The following is a 22248-nucleotide window of genomic DNA, read 5'->3' on the forward strand; positions in this document are numbered from 1 at the left end:
ATCCAACACAACATTGGTGTCCAATTTTCCATCATAAGGAACAACTTCTATAACAGGCTTTGAATGTGCCCTAGACAATACTCTCAACAATCTTTTCTCATCCTGATCTTCCTTAGGTTCCAAATTAAGGTTTGGTGCTATTGCTTCATCATCACTCACATCATCAAGATGCGCCCCTCTCCTCTGGGCTATCTCCACAACATCAAATTTCACTGCAATTTGTCTCAATATGTCCATAATAGCAGTGTCAACATTTCCTCTGCCTCGAACCATCTTTATAGCCAGGTTCCTACAAGATCGCAACCCTCTACAAGTTATAGGTCAAATCCACATATTTTCTACCCTACAACCAAATTCAACTTAGGGTTCTACATGATCCAATCTCCACAAGGACGAACCTCAGGCTCTGATACCACCTAACGCAAGGAGAGATCTGAATAGGTAAGGCTAGACACACCTAACTATCCAAAGACCTTGCTAAGTAAACACAACGGAAGCAAACACACAGAGAGCAGCACCAAGGAAAGAAGAAACAATAGTAATTTATTAATTCATCCAATTATCAACATACATGCCCAACTGTAAGGCGTTTTGCATTACGGCCGAAAACAAAATACTACAAATCCACGATCCAGGAACATCTGTTATGAACTCTCTAGTGATTTCCTAACCTAAACCTAAACACCCTTATTTATACTTAACAAAAAAGCTTACAAAGATTCTAGATCATTACATAATATAAAGGCCGACCTTAAAACAGTCTGCACACATCCCAAGACAAGATCCTATCATTAAATTCACCATCCAAATTAAATACATAAGTTGGCTCAAACTAAGAACCAATCACAAACAAACTCAGTCAAAGAAGGAACCAAGTATCGGCAAATATCAGGCTCACTCGGCACGTGAAAGAACACTTGACTAACACTGGACAACTTGGCAATAACTGGAACTCGGCAGTAATTTGCACTTGACAGTAACTGACGCTCGGCAATAACTAGCACTCGATAGAATGAACAAAAATGACTAGGATTACAAGGAAACCCAAGATACTCTTGCATCATTTGTATATTCCCATTTCACAGTGAGCATAATTGTTTTCCAAAACTGCGCTCTTTGTATACTACTCACGTGCTTTTTCGTGGACTTCTTTTGCTTTGAAATAGGTTGAGCTTGTGATATGTTGCTGCTGTTGTTATATCTATATTTGTATATACAATATAGCAGATTACTTGTTCATCTCTTTTACTATCCACCATAGCTCAATAAATTTCTCTTCATCATTATCGTAATGGTGTCCATATGTTACTGTAGTTATTAATCTTTGACATTGATTATAATTGACATCAATGACAATTTTTCATCAATCTCCCCCTTTGTCATTGATGGCAATACTTCCTCATGTCCTCTGGCTCTCCTACTTTTCATATCTCTCCCCCTTTGAGATCAACGGCAAAGGGATAGCTATTAATCTCCCATCTACAAATTAGTTGTCAAACGCTTCAACTGTTAAAGTTGTCAAGTAGTCCCCCTGAGAAGGATTCTTCAATGATCCCGCATGCTCAAATGCTGCCTTTAATGCATGTGCCTCTTTGATTGTTCTTCTTGCAATCAGCTTTTCAATTTTCTAAATGTACAACATCCACCATCTCGCTCTTGAACCATACCACTCATTTCTACAAGGGTCTAATGAATAACCTCATAGCTATCATCCCCCAAAATCATGCTTCTCTTTTAAACTAGGAGGTGAATGAAATGCAAGTTGCATTTGCATTGGTTTCTTCTTGTCCTTCGGTTATTTTCCTCTCCAAACTTTTATATATTTTCTTTTGTGATTATCTTTTGCATTGTGTTTCTTGTCATCTATATGAGTCTTTCCATCCTCAAGTTCGCAATATTTTGCTATATGCCCATAGTTATTGCATTTATAAACATAAAGTAGAATATGGATTATAACTTATGTTTCTCCATTCATGAAGATTTCTCATTTGTGTTCTACGTTATCTCACCTTGTGACCAAAATAGCTGCATGAATGGCAATATCCATAAAAGCTAGTTTTATATCCTTATTAAGTTCAACTTCTTTAAATTTTAAGAATGAATCATCATTACTACTTGCTTCCTTGACAAATCCTTTGAATGCATGCTCTTGATTATTTGACTCCCCTTCATAGCCTACTCCTGTTTTTCTTGTGGATGGTCTTTGACTATCAATGATATCAAATAGAATTTCTGAGCTCTTTTAAAATTTGAGACTATTATTCAGTTTGGTGTTACTCCCCTCTAGATCCTTTCTCAAATTTTCAATTTCTTGTCTTAATTTGGTACACTCCTCTTCATTATTCTCAACTTGTTTGGATATTACTAGTTGAGTTTTTAATTCTTTAATTTGCATTTTGTACTTAGTGACTTTCTCTTTTAGTTTCTTATTTTGTTTGTATGCATAATGTAACTCTTCCATGATGTCCACATCTTCTTCCTCACTAGATGACTCATAAATTCTTCTTCACTACTTGTCTCGTCAACCCATTCATCCTCGCTGCATGCCTCATCTGTATCATCTTCTTCTTGCTTACTGGTCATAGCCAAAAATGGTATCTCATCTTCGGTATCATCACTTTGGTATTCATCATCACTCTCTTTTGATGAGCTACTTTTGTTCTTCAAGTATACTTCGTATTTTTGAAACTACTTCTTATGATTGTGCTTAGCATGCCCTTTTCCCTTTCTCTTTGTGTATTTTCGTCTTCATCATCACTAGAGTCACTAGTTTTTAGAGTGCATTTTGATCCATGATGTCCCGGCCTTCTGCAATTGAAACATTTGAATTTTCCTTTGTTCTTTCCATTACTCTTTTTCAACTTTCTCTTGAAGTAAGCATCTGATTCCTTGTTTAGCTTTCACTTGAAAATTTCTTTTTGTTTTACCCTTTATAGACGCCTTGAATGCTATTTCCTTCTTTGATTTATTTCCTCCAACTCCTTTCATAAGTAGTAAGGATCCCATGTAATTCATCTTTTGTCAATGTGTCTAAATCTGTCCTCTCCTCGATTGCAGATACTTTAGAATTAAATTTCATAGGTAATCTTCTCTACTACACGATCGTTAAAGATATCTATAGAAAGGCATATATAGAAGAGAGGCAAAAGACAACAGAAGACGATTCTATTGTTGCTGATTTACAAAGGGCTAAAGTAGCCTTAGAATGTTTGAAATTAGATTATTTATGTTTGATTTCAGACAAGGATTATAGTTTAAAGGTTGCTAAATTAAATGCTGGTCAACTAAGGAAAGAAAAGGATGAGGTTAATAAGCTTAATAGGGAGCTTAAGACTTCTTAGGAGGCATTGGATAATACACGAGTTCCTCTTCATGAAGCAAAAAATTAGATTGTTGTTACCAAACAATCTAGGAAGCAGGAGGATATAAGAAGGCATGAGTTTTTCTAGAAAGCGATTAAGGAACTTGATAGTATTCAACAAACTTATGACTTGGATAGCTGCCGCAAGAAATTTAGCAATGGAACTTTGGATCATTTTCAACTAGTAGACAATTCCTTGTTTGAGGTGGATGCTTATTAGACATTTGATAATCCACTTTTTGAGCTGGGTACAGAAGATTTTTTTTTTCATGTTGAGGATGATCCTGATTGGAGGATGTGGGATCCAATTGCAGTTCCTCACGGTGAGTTTGATTCACAGGATGGGTGCACTGATTCGATTTTCAAATTTAACACAAATTCTCATTCTCTAATTTTCAGATTTAACAGTGATTCTCATTCTCTGATTAGCTTGCACATGGTTTCAGTTTCTGACTTACACGAGTTGGATAGACTCCTTGCTTCATCAACTAGGTAGATCTCGGTTCAGGATTGATGGGAGTTATAATTTGATCGTAGGGGATGTATTCTTAGTCCTTGATGTACCCATGACAATGTCATACCCAAGTGTATTTCAGATTGATGACGGAATGTATAGCCTCTTTGCACCTTTGGTATTGATTTCAGCTATTGAGTAGTTTGATTACTCCATCAGTAGTTCAGGACAGATAAATATGATGGAGATCAGTATGCATTTTTGCGAGAGATCACTCATTTTTGGAGAATTGTCTAGTATTAATAGGTCCTTGAGACATTTATATCTTTTCATAGTTGATGGTCGTGATAGTATAGTAGTGTGGGATCCTCGTATTGGTATGATTGGTGCATTATTCGAGCAACATATTGATGAGTGGATACACAATTTTGGGCCTAGAGCAGTTTTAATCAGAGTAGTGCAGCAGATGGGTGTAGCAGTAATTTTCAAATTGGGCTATAGGTCTATTGCATATTTATATGGGATCCTGGCACCGATTGCTTAAGGACAAGCAATCTCGAGGAGGGAGGATTTGTAATGTCCCAATTTTGGGACATTAAGAATTCTAAAGCCAAAGTCATGAAATATATAATTTGGCTTATGAGAGCTTAATGTAGATTTTTAAAAGGGGCAATTTAATATAAAAGAGTTTTAATAAAGAGACGAAAAGACAAGACAACAGGGAGAGAAGGTAGAGGAAGATGAAGAGTCATAGCATTGGACAATAAAAGGAGAAGAGATCGTTTCATTTGGTTATGCTTGCATAATTGTTTGTTAGCAGAATTTGAGTTTCTCTTGGAGAAACATTGGAAGAATTTACGTCTCCATTTCAGACCAGAGGACGCAAACCTTCAGGCCATCTCCGGTGGATTGGACATAGCCCTAGTTCATCATCTGAGGTGGATTCAAATCAGAATTCACTTTTGAGCCTACTGGTGCACTTGTTTATTTCCAATCTGACTGTATTTCTGTTTTTAAGATTGGATTTAATATTCTTACTGCATTGCTGATGTATAATGCAGCAATATATTTATGAGGAATTTGTATGGTGCTAGTTTTGATATTGTATTGCTGAAAAGTCATAATACAGTAGCAATTTTGGAGGTCTTCTATATGAGCATTTGTTGATTAATCTGAAAGACTATTGCATGAACCATTTAATTGAAAAGCAATATGAGCATTTTGTTGTTTAATCTTTATGATTCTGAAAATTAATTGATGGAAAATTGGAGAGAATATCTGGGTATCATATTTTAGACAGATAGATGATGAGAAATCCAAAATAAATGGTTATCCGGAAGTCAGTCCTATCAGAAGTTTGCCCAAGAAATGATGCAGTTCACCATTCCAGACATGAACCCCATAACAGGATGCAAACTAAATTTTTCTTCTTTTTGTTTTCAAAACTGTTTTCCCCCAAATGGTACAAAGTTGCATGCAGGGAGACCTACAACCAATTTTCACCAGCTACAAAATGGAGATGATAATTTCATTTTAAAAGGTTCTATGATTTGTTATAATTTATTTAATTAATTTTGTTTTGCCCTATTAAATACAATAAGTTTATTATAATGTTTTTACATCCCATTAAATTTAATCATCATACTACAGTAAGGGTCTTTATTTCATCATTTTCTTACCTTTGGTTTTGTTCTAACACTTACAAATAATTATATCTTATTTCTATTCACTATTTACATAATTTGAACCTAGAGATATATTTATTTATTTTCAGATATGCATAAGGATCATCATAGTGATATTAAGAACGTTAATCAAAACCAGAGACTTTCTCACAAACACTAAAGTATCCACCCAATAAGATCAACACATAGATAAATGAATTCACATCACATCCAGTCAGATATAAAAGAAAAAATGATGAAAAGACGAAGGGGTATTGCATCCCTCCCCCTAGGGCTAGGTTACTCGAGGAAGCCTACAAATTGATAAGGAGGGGTACTGCATCTCTTAGTGGGGTGTTACAAAATTTCATAGTTTTATGGCTTTTAATGCAAACTCCATATCCTTTAAAAAATGCAGTTTTAGGGTTAGGGTCGGTTATGTATTTTGAAAATAAGTGAAAAGAATGTGGAAGGTATGAAAACCAGCAACAGTGGAGTCGTACCCTAATGTTTTGATCATTTACCTTCAAATGTGCATTAAATGTCTGATTTTTATTGTTATTGGAGTGTGATGTTGAAAGAATGATGCTCAATTGTAAAACACCAGATTTATATTTGACCAGGGCAGGGGGTCAACTGAATACATCACCAAAAAACATGGTTTACCAATGTTACTGAAAAACCAAGGCAAAGAAAAGAACAGGCTACCTGGTCAAAATGGCATGACCCACAATTTGGACTATTGTGAGCTATGTTTTTTTCTCCTTTTTGCTTCTAATTTATAATTATTTCAATATTGATTATTTACGTGAGATTCTCATATGTTACATATATTGTCACATTGACATATTATATGTAGTAACACAGTTTGATTTTTAATTGGAATTGATAAGCACCAAGATTTCTCTAGGTTTAAGAATGGTATGTTGGGGGTGTTGCAGGCACAAGTTCTGGGTAGGGTATTTTAAATTGTTTTGGAGATGACTCAGGATGGCTATTAAAATAGTACATGCAAATTAGTATTTAAATATTTAAATTCAAATAATTTGAGAACACCAATAATAAAATGTGCAAACTCAAAGAAGCTGAGTTTTAAGATTGTGAATATTTAAATATATCTGCAAAAATATAAGCATGAGCCTGCACAATGACATTCTGTAATGGGCTTGTTATGATGCTAATGAATCCTAATTCCTTGATCCAAGGTTATCTGGTCTCATTGACATGTTCAAGACATTGCTTAACAAAAAAATAAGTTTGAAATTCTGAAAAGGTCAGATGTGTTTTGTGAAGAAAGGATAGAATCATGATCACTTCTATGCGCTTCTGGGAAGCCTCCCATTATTTAGGAATTAACATGTAGGACAAGATTCTTGGTGTTTGAAGTTTGAAAAAAATATTTTAACACCATTAAGTGGATATCTTAAGTTTGGTTTCCATTGATGCATGTTAAGATGGCTTTGTGTTAACGTATAATTTTTTTGGTGGTCCTATAGAATAGTTGGTCTTTTGATTTTAACTTTAAAATTGAACTGCTGGAGTTAATTTTGCTTTAAACTAGTTAGCATTATGTAATTAGCCTTATCTTCTGGTTTGGATGACAGTGAATTTTTTAATAGGCACTTAAACAGCACAGCAATTCCTTTATCCATTTAATCTTAAATTAGTAACTAGTTGAGAGGTTGTTTTGGAGAATCGTAAGGGGAAATAATATTTTGTTAAAGACAGTGCTTCCTTGCTATTGCTACCAAAAGAGTGGACGGCACCAGATACTTGGGCAGCATTTGCTAATTTTATTGTTTATCTATTCCAATTTCCAATAGCCCTATCCATTTTTACCTTTCATATTTTTAACCTCTGATTCAAATAGAACTGATTGCTTAGACATTCAATTTTATTTTTATGTTCAAGGTTTCACCAAAAGAAGGAAATGTTTCTCATGCTAATCCATAAATTGCTAGGGTTAATTTTTAAATTATTTATTGCTTTTCAATATTTTATCCCTACTTTTGATAATCATCTGGGCATTATATATGCGAATGAAAACTTTTTTTCCTCCATATTCAGGAAAGTTCGGCATAAGAATATTGTTCAGTTTATTGGTTCTTGCACAAGGCCACCAAATCTGTGCATTGTCACAGGTGCGTAAAATGTGTAAAAGTATATTGTTGTCTTTTTATGATACAAACTATAAGTCAACTTTTTTTGCATTCCCAATTCTTGAGCTGAAAATTTAATTGACACTTCTGCATATGTATTTATAAGTGCATCATTGGATCATGTTTACTTCAGTACATGCTACAACCTGAAAATTTGTTATACTTAATCACCACAACTTAATTTTTGTGGTATGATATTTGAAGTAATAACAATACTTCCTGATATTTTGATCTCAGAGTTTATGTCTGGTGGTAGCGTTTATGATTATCTACATAAGCATAAAGGCATTTTCAAGTTGCCTGCTCTTCTTAAGGTTGCCATTGATGTGTCTAAAGGCATGGACTACCTGCACCAAAATAATATTATTCATAGAGACCTTAAAGCAGCTAATCTCTTGATGGATGAAAACGAGGTAAATTTCTTCTCATCGATATTTATATCCAACGCTGCTACCTGTGCTTTAAATTTAATTATTTATTTAAAAGAAATAGATTTAATTTGCAACGGCTACCTATACCAGATTAAGCATGTATAAGAGAATGATTTTCTGATATTAAGACTTTCATTTTCTACTATGAGATCTTAATACCACGGCCTCTGGCTTTATGGTTTAATGGATTTCATTTTGTTGCTCACTTCAGTGTAACCTTTTGCTTCCTTGTCTATCTCAAAATTCTCAGGGTGCAGGCAAAACTAAACCCCATTTCTGTTCAGGATATAAGATAAATCGTCATCTTCAATAGAGGAAGGAGTCATTCTTTAAATCGATAGATTAGAGTAGTTTGCATGTTTCCACTGTGTAACTGGCTTGGTTGAGATTGACTTTGGATACTTACAGTTCGAAACTATATGCACAATCTAGAAACTTTTTTTGCAAGAAAATTTATATTCTCATAGTTCATAGCTTGCTTGCATGTCCTCCCTCACATCTGAAGCTAAATTCAACCTGGAAGCCCTTTATATAAATCCAACTCAACCTGAATCCTAGCAGAGGTAGAGTGAGCAAGAGTGCCCATATCTAGTTCCAAAGGAAAATTTCTACCAATTGTACTCCCAATACCTTGAAAACATGCATCTAGGAAAACGGCAACGGTAATAAAGCAAATGAACACAGACAAGCATAACAGAAAATGAGTCTTTTGATGGATTGAGGCCATGAAACCAAGGATTTATTAGTAAAACATGCTACCTCCAATGCGAAGGACCTTTTTCTGAAATAAATGATCTGTCTCCTATGGATTCTCACAGAAGCACGGAGGTCTTTAGCATATGGGCATAACTTTATTGATCCTTTTAATGCAGGACACCAAGTATCATAAATTGAAGCATGCAAAGTTTCTAAAGTCGGCTAAAAGGCACTAAACTTAAAGGTTAAGCAATGCTTGGAGATTTTCTCTTCCTCGTATAGCACCTCATTTCCCAAGGACAGAATAGGACACTTCATTGTACAAGGAATAATATGAGACATCTTTCGGCCAGTCTATTTTTTTGAATTAGCATCTAGGATAAGCTTTGCCTTAGTAAGGCACCTACTTCCCAAGCAAGATAATCTCCATTAGTTTGAACATTCATTTTCAGGTCCTATTTAGAAGGTGCTATGGGTGTCACCAAAACTGTGGGCATAACTGGGAGGAGACCTAGATAAGGGAGATCTGTTGTCACCATTGACCTTGGTAGGATTTTTAGAAGAGTGCACTGGAAAGGCTAGATTGAGAATTTTCTGGTTAGTAGCACTGTAGCACAAGGCCACTACAGTTTTTTTTCTTACTCTGAATTAAATAAAAGTTTAGTTTTGTATGTTCCTTATAATATATATTATATGTTGTCAATTTCAATTGGTAGTTGACTTAAGGAAAGCTTGCTTAATCATGGCTAGCAGTCCATGTTTTTAGGTAACATTTTTGAGAATATGCTTGTAGGCAAAGTTGCATGGACATAGATATGAATATGTAATGTCCCAATTTCAGGGTTCTCTTGCATTACTATTGACTTTGGCCTTCTTGGCATTCCAATGACCTCATGTGATCTGGAGGGCTTGTATGGATCCGTCAAATATTATTTGTCTTCTGGTTTGGTCTCCAAGAATCTTGGAGAAGATGTCTATTTATAGCATGTGTCATGTCCCCTTTCTAAAACAGAATTTAATAATAATGATAATTTAAAATATAAAAAGAATATAATATAAACTAAATTAAAATATAAAAGAATTAAATTTAAAATTTAATTGAGATTAATGAATGATCAAGATGCATGAAATGAAAAGGTGTGACTCCCTCATAAATGAGATATAAAAGGGTGACTGGAATTTTATTTGGAAGGGGGAGAAGGAGGAAGCTAAGAAAGAAGGAATGAGTAATGGGAGATGATTGGAATGGGAAAGATTGATGAAGGGTTGTGACTGTTTCAAAAGGTGGTAGTTATGAAAGGATAGACTTTTTTGAAGGACATAAAAGATGAAGGGTTGCGACTCTTCCATCATGAAGATATAAATTGGAGGGAAAATCATTTGTTGAAGGCATCGAAGAAGTAGAGAATATTAAAAAAGTAAACAAAATTTATTCTTCACAATGAAGGTTTAAGGAAATGAATCTTTAACATTAGTGGCCAGCCTTAATGATGACAAATGATTTTGTAGCATACCTGTGATTAGATACAGATTTATCAGATGATTATATTGGAATTCTAGTAGGGGAAAGGGATCTTTGTTTGCTCTTATATATATATATATATACGCGCGCGCATGCACGCACAAACACATTATAAATGCATTTGTTAATAATAATGAAATCAGAATTATTTGTACTATGTATAGTAAATAAACCTATACATACATACATACATACATACATACATACATACATATATATATATATATATATATATATATATATGAAACCCGAGACTCGTACACACACACCCCTGCTCCCCTCCTCCCACAAACTTTGAAGTACCCGTTCGCAAGATGTCCTTGCATTGGGTTCTTGGAGCACCCAAGTCCCTCTCATCTTCCATTCTGCAACCATGTCGTTGCTGAGACAGCTACTTGAATTTCTATATAAATTTTGATTTTTGAATGTTATTATTGGGTATGTACTTTGCTACTATGTTGAATGTTGAGTGGTTCTGGTTCATGTTGTAGTTTTTCTATGTTCAAGTATTTCAATTTGGTATGTTAACAGAAACATCATTTCAAAAATAGCATTTCAATTTCTATATGTATAGTGCAGAGATCCCACAATCGCTGCGATTCAAGAAATTTTACAATTTGATTCAACCTTGTCATGTTTTGGTCACTCGGTAACTCAAATCGACAATTAATCACTAGAAATCGCCTAACTCAGCGATTTAAGCGAAAATTGCCATAAATCGCTGTCATGAATCAGGATTCTAAAACTACATATTACCAAAATCACACTTCATTTCACCCAAGTTGGGATGCAAGATTAAAATGACACGAGCAGACAGTATTTTACCATGAATTTATATATAATCATCAGATGTGAATCAGAACAGTTACTATTTACACCCAAGATTTCATACAATTTAGGTAAATTTAATCACAAGACTTGTCATCTGAGATGAACCTACAAACATTAATTTCTACAAAGATGAAGAGTGAACAACAATGCACATAGTTACCAGTGGTTCACAATTATCCTCACGAAACCACGAACCCTCACCATCAACAAGTAATATAAATGTGTTTTAATATTCAGACTTAATACATTAAGAAAATTTGAGGGTACGATTTTGGGAGAGAAATTGGGAAAATTCTGTCAATCCTCTAAGCATTCTAAACATGCGCATCCCAAAACCTCCATTTTGATTTAAGTCACAAGAATAAGTGAATGATATTTGAAGTTTTGGATTCACATAAAATGAACTATAATTAAACCAAAGCATTGAATGAAGTATGCTATAAAGGCAAGTTAAAACTTAAAGCAACATGAGAATCAACGACATATGGAAGAACATTGGGGGCATTTTAAATGATTGCTTTTATCAGTTTAGAATTTTACGTATGTGATGGATTTATCATTTATGCTCCTTTTTTATGTATGCTAGCTTCTATTTGATGATGTTATAGTGTGTTTAAGTTATATTCAATATAATGTGCATGAAATAAGTTTTAAATTGTTAAAATCTCTAAATTTCAATGATTTTTTCACTTTTCTGATTCGTAGCTGATTCACGAGTTATGTTGGCCATGCTGATTCCGATCCAATTATGAGTTTTGGTTCGTTTGTATAGTATACAAAAATCCCCTTGCCTCGCTACCATCCTTGCGCCATCCTAGAACTGAGGCCCTTTGTCTCCCCGTCCCGAAAACTCGTCTTGACATCCCAGCATACCACAACACTGATGTTACACTGTATATATATACATATACATATTAATATTAATAGTAATGCTTAGCTTATTCCTTAGTTATTTCGCTAATACAGTAAAGGCGATGGGGATTTTGTGGAGGGGAAGGAAAGTAAATTCAGTGACATGATAGGTAGGTCCCAAGATGGGTAAGAATCTCGAGGGAGCCCAATTGTAGATTATTTCATGCGGCCTTGGTACAATAAATGTATCATTATTCTTAAAGTTAGTGATAAGGAGTGAAGTAATGAATTAGGGCTTAAGTATGTAGAATGAGTTAGTGATTGTTGCTTAAAATAATCTTATTTAAATGCATAATGTTGTATGTTAGTCATTGGGAATTAATATTCTCCTAGTAGGGAATGTTACAAGTTTCCATTCCAAAGTGTAATTCAAACCACTGTTGGGAATTTAGTGTAAATCAAGTAAAGTTCCAATAGGGGACATTACAATTAGACAAGTAATTTGGTAAAATGTGGGATGATCCATTACAAAGAATGAATTGTTTGTATAGAGATTACAATTCAGATGTTTCTAAAACGAAACATACAAATAATTAAAAGATCTATTATACAAGATATTTACAATATCTAAAAGTTACCATTAGAATAGAAACATAATAACTTAGGAGATATTATTTTGTTACCCTCGCTTAATGCTAAACTTATCAATGACACTAAGATGCCCCTTGCATTTGACAAACTCCTCTAGAAGTAGGGACTTGGTGAGAATATCAGCAATCTAGTTAGTTGTAGGAACAAATTGCAAATTGATGCATAAATCTTCAACCAATTGACAAATAGAATGACAATGAATGTCATGCTTAGTGTGCTCATGGAATATTGGATATTTGGCAAGTTTGAGGACCCCTTGATTGTCACAGAAAAGGGGAAGGTGTTAGAAATAGATAATACTGAGGCGCGGGGGGGGGTGGTGAATCAGTATTCTACAAACTTTTGCCCACAACTGAATATTATTAATTATTTTGCAACATGCATATGAAAGCAAACCAATAATGTTGAACAATAAATAAAACCATACACAGAGAACTCATAACACTATATTTTGTTAAGTAGGGAAACCATGGCCAAGGGAAAACTACAGTGGGGATGGCACCCACAAAATGATCCACTAAACAAAATAATCTTGTTAAGAATATTGACCCTGTTAAGAGTCTGTTGGTTCCCAAAACCGTAGATTGGAATCCTATGAGCCTTGCTTGCTCGATGCTGGGATATCCAATTGGTTATGGCCAACTTGACGAGATTGATCGATGCGATCCGAATCCCCTGCGCTTCCGGCTCTACAAAACTGAGGCAGGTATACCTGATCCTGGACAACAACCTTAGATCCAAGACGCTCATAGCAGATTGATTAGAATGCGATTGTATTGAAAGTTTTCTTATCGGCAAGAACTATGAAAATTTTTTAACTTGCAAATTATGAATTAATAAATAAATGTGATAATATTTTAAATAAAGAATAAATGCAACAAATGAATATATTAATTCCTCACTGGAAAGAAATGAAACAATTAACAGCATATGGATCATGAATCAAGCGCAAAAGACCAGTGCTTAATTAAATGGGCAATCAAAGTCAATATATTATTAGTTGAAACGTACAACTTTATAAAATTCAATGTATTTAAACTATAAAGAATTTTAACGATTCAGATGCAACGGATCAATTATATAAATGCAATTTTAAATTAGTCTAAGATGCACTTTAACTCCTGCAGAGACAAATTAGACATAAATACGAAAACAATAAAATATTTCACAATATTTACGTTTATCAAATTTAAAATGCAATAATGACCCAGTCAACTTATTTGAATTTTAAAATACTTATAGAAATTAATTCTTTTTTTAATAAAGAACACAACTTAATAATAATTTTAAAACTCCAAAATTTAAAATAAATAAGAATGCCGAAAATAAAATCACAATAGAGACATTCCTTACAGATGATCCATTTATTGCAAATGTATTCGGATCGCACAAAATCCACCCAATAATCCACCATCCATAGGCTTAGTTGAAAAGGTCATTTCTTTATCAATAAAAAAAAAAATATCATTGAGCATAGGATAGGTAAAATTTTAAAATGTTAATATGAAAATGTATATTATTGCTTTTATTATTTTACATCTCCTATTTATATAGGAGTAAGGGGCATCGGTTTCTTTTCTAAAAACCACACCCTTTCATAACATATAACCGATCATTGTTAAATGGTAGCATAACTTAAGTAAAATACTTAACATAATTTAATTTTTCCAAAATTCAACCGGTGGTGACTATAGTTTCCATTGCACAATCTCCTATAGCCTCATCGGGTGGTAATATCCTTCCAAATGTATATATTTTTCAACTGGCGAATGGGAGAAATACATGGACGGCACAACTTCAGCAAATATATCATTGCATCACTGTAATTTTATTCATTTCAGCGGAGGTATTGCTGATGCATCTTCCTTCTTCCTTCCAAACAGGCTCTGCTCCGTTTGAACTCGAGTTTCTTCAGCAACATCAAATGTATGCTATCAGCATCACAAGGGTTCTGCAATCTTATAAAGGTATCATGCCATTTTTCACGATTCTTCAAATTCCGAGTTCAAAAACTTCAATACTTTTGGTGCTAACTCCATACTTTGCCTCCTGATAAATCTTCAGTCTGCTATACAAATCTTCAGACCTGTAAAAACACAGAATGTAATCAGATATTTACATCCGAACATTACCAGTATGTCAATACATCAGAATCTTTGCAACTCTTATCAAAGAGTCTTTTGAATGCTCCTTTGTTGTGGTTTTAGTCACTTGTGAATTCCTATAATCATCAATGATGCTGCTTAGAATTCCCAGCATATGCTTCAGATGCTTCCAAAATTTAACGGGTCTCTCAAATCTATGAAATGATTATCTCTGCTCATTAAAGCCACTTCCCGTGGATACAATTAATGGTGTAAACTTTCAGTTCTGCCACTCTGTAGCATGGAGTACCCTTGTAATTGTCATTTGAAGAATTAAAAGTGAAGATAATATAACATCTTCTGGTTTTGGGACCATGTTTCTCCGTATGCAGATTGCTTTGGATGCTTTTTAATCCATGTGACTGAGATCCCATATCGTGCAAACACATCATGTCTGAGAAACACCATGGTGTCTGCAATATGAAGATAGCATCTTGATTTATCCTTATTACTTGTTCCTGAAGGCGCTTGGTTTCATTTCCTCATGGTCTCCATATATACTGCCATTATTTGCCTCCTCTCAGAATGATAGCAAAACTCCACCACTGTTTCTGGTTGTTATGCTATACATCAAGCATCAAGGCTATTAACATATTTTGTGCAGCTTGGCCAACAGGTGTACTTTTAACCTTCAGAGATTTCATTAATTAATGGTTCCAAGATTGGTATATATGCAAGAGCCACTATGGCATCTACTTTGGCAAAGAACCTAATACTTCCTAATGCTCTGTTGTGTATATCACTGGAGTCACCATAGAAATAGGATACCAAGAAAGGCAGAAGTTCAGAATGATTGGAATTGTGAGATTGTGTGTCAATGATTATCTCAGATTTATATTTATTTCTAGATTAGGAGAAACATCCTGTAGGTAGCAGAGATATGTGCTGCTATATAACTGTCAGCTATGGATGTTAGGAGATCATTTATGCCACTGCTATTTAATTTTTCTGAATAAGGAGTCTCTGATTTTGGAGAATTGAACTGTTCTTGACAAAAAAGTTCCCATTTACAGAGCAAAAAACTTGTTTACCAAACTGATCAATGGTGCCCTAACAGCTTTCCACATTTGCAACAATATGGTGAATTTACTGGATCAGGGATACTTGAGAATTCACATGTTCTTGATCAGCATCAACATCAACTCCCAAATTTTGTTGCCCAAGCTTATTAAACTTATTGAAACTTCCTTTTATTGAGAATATATCAGTCTGTAGAAAATTTTCATGTCTCTGACTCTTTGTGCTGAACAAAATGTTCTGCCATTTGATTACCACAAGCATAATTGCCTCTGGAATCCTTAGTAGAAGACAAAGATGAACAAGCATTAATCCTTTCCTTTATTTGCTCAAGATACTTTGCATCTTCAGCAGAAGAACCATTAACAGAATTCATTCCGGCTGATCTCTCACCCCAAATTTCTTCCTAGTCAGCACAATCTTCATATAAAGTAGAAAAGAGATTCATTTTCATCAATTTTCCATTCTTATTGCATAAATGGAGACCTGATTTTTGCAAATTTTTTTGGATCCATCAGAGTCTATGAATTACATATAGTGGTTCGGTCCTTGTTAGAGGACTAGGCCCTGTTAAAAGCCTCAACCTTGTTAGGAGTTGGTAATACAATTACAACTATATGCAAGAAAGTCCACTGCCCTAACATGCAATTATACAATATAGTGCCTTTATACAAAATGAGGTAGCTACAAAAACCTTTTTATTGTTGACTGCTGTACTTCACATAGCTCTGATTTGACATCAGAATTTGCATCATAGATCTCTCATACAAGTTCACATGTCATATACATAGTTTGCATACACATCATATACTTTGCATTCGCATATTATTGCATCTCACACATATCACATACTTCGCATGAAATGATTCTTTACTTATACTCTTTTCTTTCACAAAACTCTTATGCAATCGGCTTGATGCAATCATATATTATGCTAACTTAGGGTAAACATCTAAGATGCTGTCCCTACATAAATAAGTAATTATTTCATGACAGAAATAATTCCTTAATACTTTTTTGCTGTAGTCTGTTCTGCTGTACATACTGCTTTTACTGGTATTTGACCTGTAACTTTGTTTGTATTGATCTGCGCACATAGGTACGCCATCACAACACTCTTTTATACCTGCCCGTAACTTCCAAATAACTCTGTAGCCTTCGCAATACCAAAAAGTATCTCTGCATTGCTAGAGAAACTGCGTGACACTTGGACAATTTTCTGTCTCTAACTGTAGAATTTTCAAATGTATAACCTGCCATCTCATCCGGAGATATATGTTGCCATAAAGGACAACCTTAATTAGGCAACAGAAGGGCCTGCCTGAGGCGTATGGATGTTGGAAAACATCCTACGGAGCCAAATTGCCTCACAACCTACTTTGGTTGTTACCCTATATTTATCTTCCAGTGAGGATAGAGATATGAGTTGTTGCTTTTTACTAGTCCAAGTAATGACACCTATGTCCAAATTGAAGGCATACCCAAAAGTGGACTTTTTGTCATCAAATGAGTTCCCTTCACATAGTGCAGGATACTCTTCGTTGCAACCCAATTACGTGAAGTGGGAGTTGTCATGAAGCTGGATATGTAACTCTACAAAAATGAGATTAGGTCTAGTGGCGGTGTGATATATCAAATTGTCTACTAGTTGTCTGAATGAAAATTCATTCTCAGTAGGAGAACTAGATTTGGCTGATAACTTGAGACCAAACTCTATAGGTGTAGATGCAAGTTTACAATCTTGCATTCTGAATTTGTCCAACAAAGCCCATGTATACTTTGACTGAGACATGAAGATGCCATGTGACTACTACAAAACCTCAACCCCTAGGTAGTAATGAAAATGTCCAAGGTCGATCATGCCAAAAGACTGACAGAAATTTTGTTTGATTTCCTAAATCATCGATTTAGAATAGCAAATGATAATCAAATCATGAACATATATAACTAGAATGATTATATCATTTCTAGTAGTCTTGACATACAAATCTGAGTCAGAAGAACTCCTCTGAAAATCTAGATCTATGAGGAGCTAATTAATTTTCATTTACCATGCCTGCAGAGCCCGTTTGAGGCCATAGAGTGTTTTACTAGTTTGAGTACCTAATATTCTTATCGACAACCTTGAAATTAAAAGGGTGCATCATGTACACTTATTCTTGTAACTCACCATTCAAGAACACACTTTTGATGTCCACTTGATGGACCTTGTAGTCACAGTGAGCCACCGTGGCAAGAATTTATTTGATGGTGCTCATCTTTGTAGTTGGAGAAAAGGTCTCTTCATAGTTGTAATGCCCTGCAAGGAGATCCTTGGAACAAGGATAAATAAAAGCCAAGTTTTTTTTTTAAACAAGTATGGATGCACATGATAATCAACATACGAGGATCAAGGAGATTGCAACAGGAGACTTAACCAACAATCTTGACATCCAACGAATCTCCAAAGGCCACTATCAAACTAAAACGCTCAAACAAAAGACAAAATCCAAAGACGACAATAGAACATAAAATCTGTGATTTGTCGAAGCATGGAAATACAAGCAACTCAAAAGGGTGCTCAAATTGCCAAATTGCATTCTCCAAAAAACAGTGGGGATACCCCTTGTTTTCCGTGTGAGAAATTCACCACAAACAGTTTTGCGTAAGGAAGTACCCCTTCGCATGAGGAAGTACACCACGCCATGCGAGAAACTACCCTCTTTGGCAAAGAACTATATGGCCTAGCAGCCAAAATGACTGTACTGATGCCAAGGCTCGCGTGAGGAAGTATAAGGAGCCACGTGAAGAAATGCAAGGCCCCACATGAAACTTCAATCTCTCGCGTGAGAGTACAATCTTGTGTGAGGATTCACAACAAGCAAGGAAAACACAAGACAAGAAGATAGCGAAAACAAATCCTCCACACCGAGGAGTATCGGATCCACAAATCGAGGCTTAGACACTCGAACACAATAAGTGCAAGGCGGAAACTGCATCTAACCATCTAAAACATAACAGTAAAGGAAATGTACTGAAAGCAACATCATAGTGAACGAACATAACAAAACTCATGCGTGGTTCCTCCCAACCGTAATGGCATCATGAGACCTCGAAGGCCCTAGCCATCCCTCGCGCGTAACATCCCAAACTACCAACTAGATAGTTGGAGCTGTCTTATGAGGACGTCGCTACTACAATGTAATAACATCATAAGAACAAGGAAATCTAACATACTAAACCATTAAAGCAATAGCTACTCCAACTAAATAAATCACATCATCTAATCATATGCTAAACATGATAAATAAGGAATGCGTCAAATAAACTAACATCATCTAAACATGATATCTAGGCATTCCAATGAAAGGATAAATCACAAGGAAGCATGCTCTGGAATCCTGAATATACCAAGTGAACATCAAGCATCGGTCGTGACTGGAAAATAGACCATCTTTGTACACTGGTCCCCAGCAGTGGTATAGGTAGCTACGCCTCCCAACCACATGGAGCCCATAGGTCCACTCCCATCGTGCTGATGGAGATAATGATCCAACCACAAACACACACAAAACACATGTCCATGGCTAACACTAGTGCAAAACAGTAAGATGACTGAAACCAAGATCATGAGACAATGCAAGTACAATAGGTCCTGGTCAGGCATTCTATGGGTCAACTATGCAGGAACTCTAGTGGAGTGTTAGTTGCTTGGCATCGAAAAGCCCAAGCTAAAATTGACATGGAGCGAATCCCTCAGGAAATCATCACATCGGCGTGGAACGAATCCCTCAGGAAACCATCACACCATGCCTTCAGAAACACCGCTTAGGCATTCACTTATTTGAATTAAGTTTTATTACCTATTTATAAATTTAGTTGTCACTTGTTAGAACTTCCTCTCGTCACCTTGTCGGAATACACCCAGGGTAACGAGAGAAGCCACTCCACAGGCCTACCCTACATACCCATTCTCATATCACAATGAGTGCCCAGAGGCAATGCAAGTTACCAACCCAACCCCAGTGAACATAACTCCAACGAAATACAATCGGGAGTTCAGGCCTCGCAAGTCACCCAACAAATGCACGCGCACGTGCTTGTGTGTGGCGCACCACCATCACGAAGATCATAAAACAAAGGCTAGATGAGAACACAATCAAAATAATGCACAACCGAATGCAAGCTCAGGAGTACAGAGGCGACATACATCCCAATGCAACATAAAAATGCAACAATGGTCTAACTGACATCCTACGGATAATCCAAGTCCACAACCAACATCATGCCAAGAAAACTTGAGAAAATTGGGCTGCACACAAATCGAGGTAAAAACCTCAAAACTCAAAAACTTCGAAATTAAAACCCATTTGGTCTTAGGGCACAAATGCGACGAAGGTCCAATAAACTTTAGGTTTAGACACCATATGCAAAAACGACCAGCATAACGGTGCGAAACCCCACACCCTCATTCTAAAAAATAGGAAAAAGTTCATACTCAACCAACCCGGCAGAACAAGCAATAAAAAACAGAAGGGAACACTAGTTATTAGCCTCCTAACACAGCTACCAGAAACAGAAATAGAAATAGAGCTGAAACATGAAAACAGGAAGCCCTACCTAACAGCCAAAAGGGCAGAAACAAGAATTAGCACAATAAAATAAATAACCCGTAGAAGCTGTCGAAAGTCACAACAAAGCAAGGTCTCCCTGAGTTGGATCCAACAATACCGATCTCGCGACAATCTCACAGCAGTAGGTCCCACAACGAATAGAAACACAATCCTCTAGAAGAGGATTTTGGAAAAAGCTCTCAAATTTCTAATTTGCAAAAGTGAGAAGTGAAGAATTAATTTCCTCTTTGGATACTTATTGACTTTACAAGTGAATAATCAATTAGGGTAAATAACCTAGAAAGCTAATTAAACCCCGAATCAACCCAAACGAAAACAGGCTATTCCAAGTAATTGGACTTCATCTATGACAAAGCTGCCAAAAATTAAAAATCAATTAAAATAAAGCCCGAAAACCCTTAAACCCAAAATCATAGAAAAACTTACAAACTTTCGTGACAAGGTAAACCTTTAAATGCACAGACACGTTCATAGGTCTAATCACATAAAGCAAATGAGTTTGGATTTATTAAATCACCAAAAGGTTTAATTTAAACAATCAATATGATACATCGACCATACAGGGATGACATTGATAAAATATGAACAGCTGAATCACCAACTCCATGTGCCATTGCTGGGGATATAAATCTTGTACACTAAAACACATGATCAAGTGCAATTGCATATATAATATAGCCAAAGCAATAAGTGCATTAAATAACCTAATTTAATTGTTTATTCAATTATACTAAACTAATCCATTTACACCACTCACATTCGCATAAAGAATAACAAAGCAAGAATGAAGTAACTAACCATAACATTAAATTCAACATACAACATAATCATAAGATATGTCCAAATATCGGATAACCAAATATCATCATAAAACATATTGTCATCTCAAAATGGCATCATCATGCAAATAAGATCAACTGAATAATATAATAATCTAACATCCATGATACTGGAAATCAAATTATAACATCTGACCAACAGGTCACCTCTAATGTAAAATAACATGAGTATCAAAGTATAGGATACAAACATGGGAGGCACTACAATAGTTAATTCCTTCTCACAGAGAGAAGCCTTTGGCAAGAAGACAAGCCTTGTACCTATCTAAATTACCATCAACTTTGTATTTGACTTTTTATACCCATTTGAAACCAAAAGTTTTCTTTCCTGAAGGAAGATTTGATAGACCCAAAGTGTTATTTTTCTATAGGCTATGATGCTAAATTTCTATAGGCTATGATGCTAAATCTGGATAGCTTCTTCCCACCCAAGTATTCCTTCTGCCTCTATGTATGCTTGAGTTTCATACACTAGGAATATTGGCCATGATAGCAAAATTTACCGAGTTAGAGGGTTTGCTCCTTTTTCAAGCAATTATAGCCTTGATGAGCTCATCATCATGAAGATCACCAATTGTCTTAGCCCACCATTTAGGCTAGAGAGTAGAAGTGCTAACATATGAAGCAGGACGTGGAGGGAGGTTATCATCATCAAATGGAAGGTCGAAAGAATCTTGAGAAAAATCAAGTGGTTTGGCTGCAAGTCTCAATGAGCTTGTTGGAGAAGAAATTCGAGGAGAGGCAAGAAGATCAACAACCAAAGACTTCTTAGCTTAATCCATTCCATTAAGTGGACCTAATGGGAGACAAATATTCAAGCCTTGAGCTTGGAGAGCCTAATCTTCTAAATTCATAATTGGAGGAGAGAGCTAAAATGACCCTTGTTTGTCATTGAAGACCAGATCATGACTGAAGATGAGACAGTTAGTTTCAATGTCAGCCAGGTGGTAGGCTTTATGATTATCACTATAGCTAGTTAACATGAGTTTTTGGCTCTTGGGCTCTAACTTGGTG

General features: G+C 35.5%; 1 protein-coding gene across 4 annotated transcripts in view; it reads left to right on the plus strand.

Moving 5' to 3' along the window:
• The window catches only part of LOC149542981 (serine/threonine-protein kinase STY46-like), a 279858-nt gene that overhangs the window by 191508 nt on the left and 66102 nt on the right, over window positions 1–22248 (plus strand). For all 4 annotated transcript variants that reach the window (XM_089797902.1, XM_089797903.1, XM_089797904.1 and 1 more), the window contains 2 exons: window positions 7547–7620; window positions 7876–8051. In XM_089797902.1, the coding sequence (XP_089654028.1) occupies window positions 7547–7620; window positions 7876–8051 (250 nt within the window). The remainder of the gene's footprint in view (window positions 1–7546; window positions 7621–7875; window positions 8052–22248) is intronic.

Source organism: Cupressus sempervirens, chromosome 8 (assembly GCF_028749045.1).
Source record: "Cupressus sempervirens isolate cs-2001-9-10 chromosome 8, ASM2874904v1, whole genome shotgun sequence".
NCBI classification, from domain to species: domain Eukaryota; kingdom Viridiplantae; phylum Streptophyta; class Pinopsida; order Cupressales; family Cupressaceae; genus Cupressus; species Cupressus sempervirens.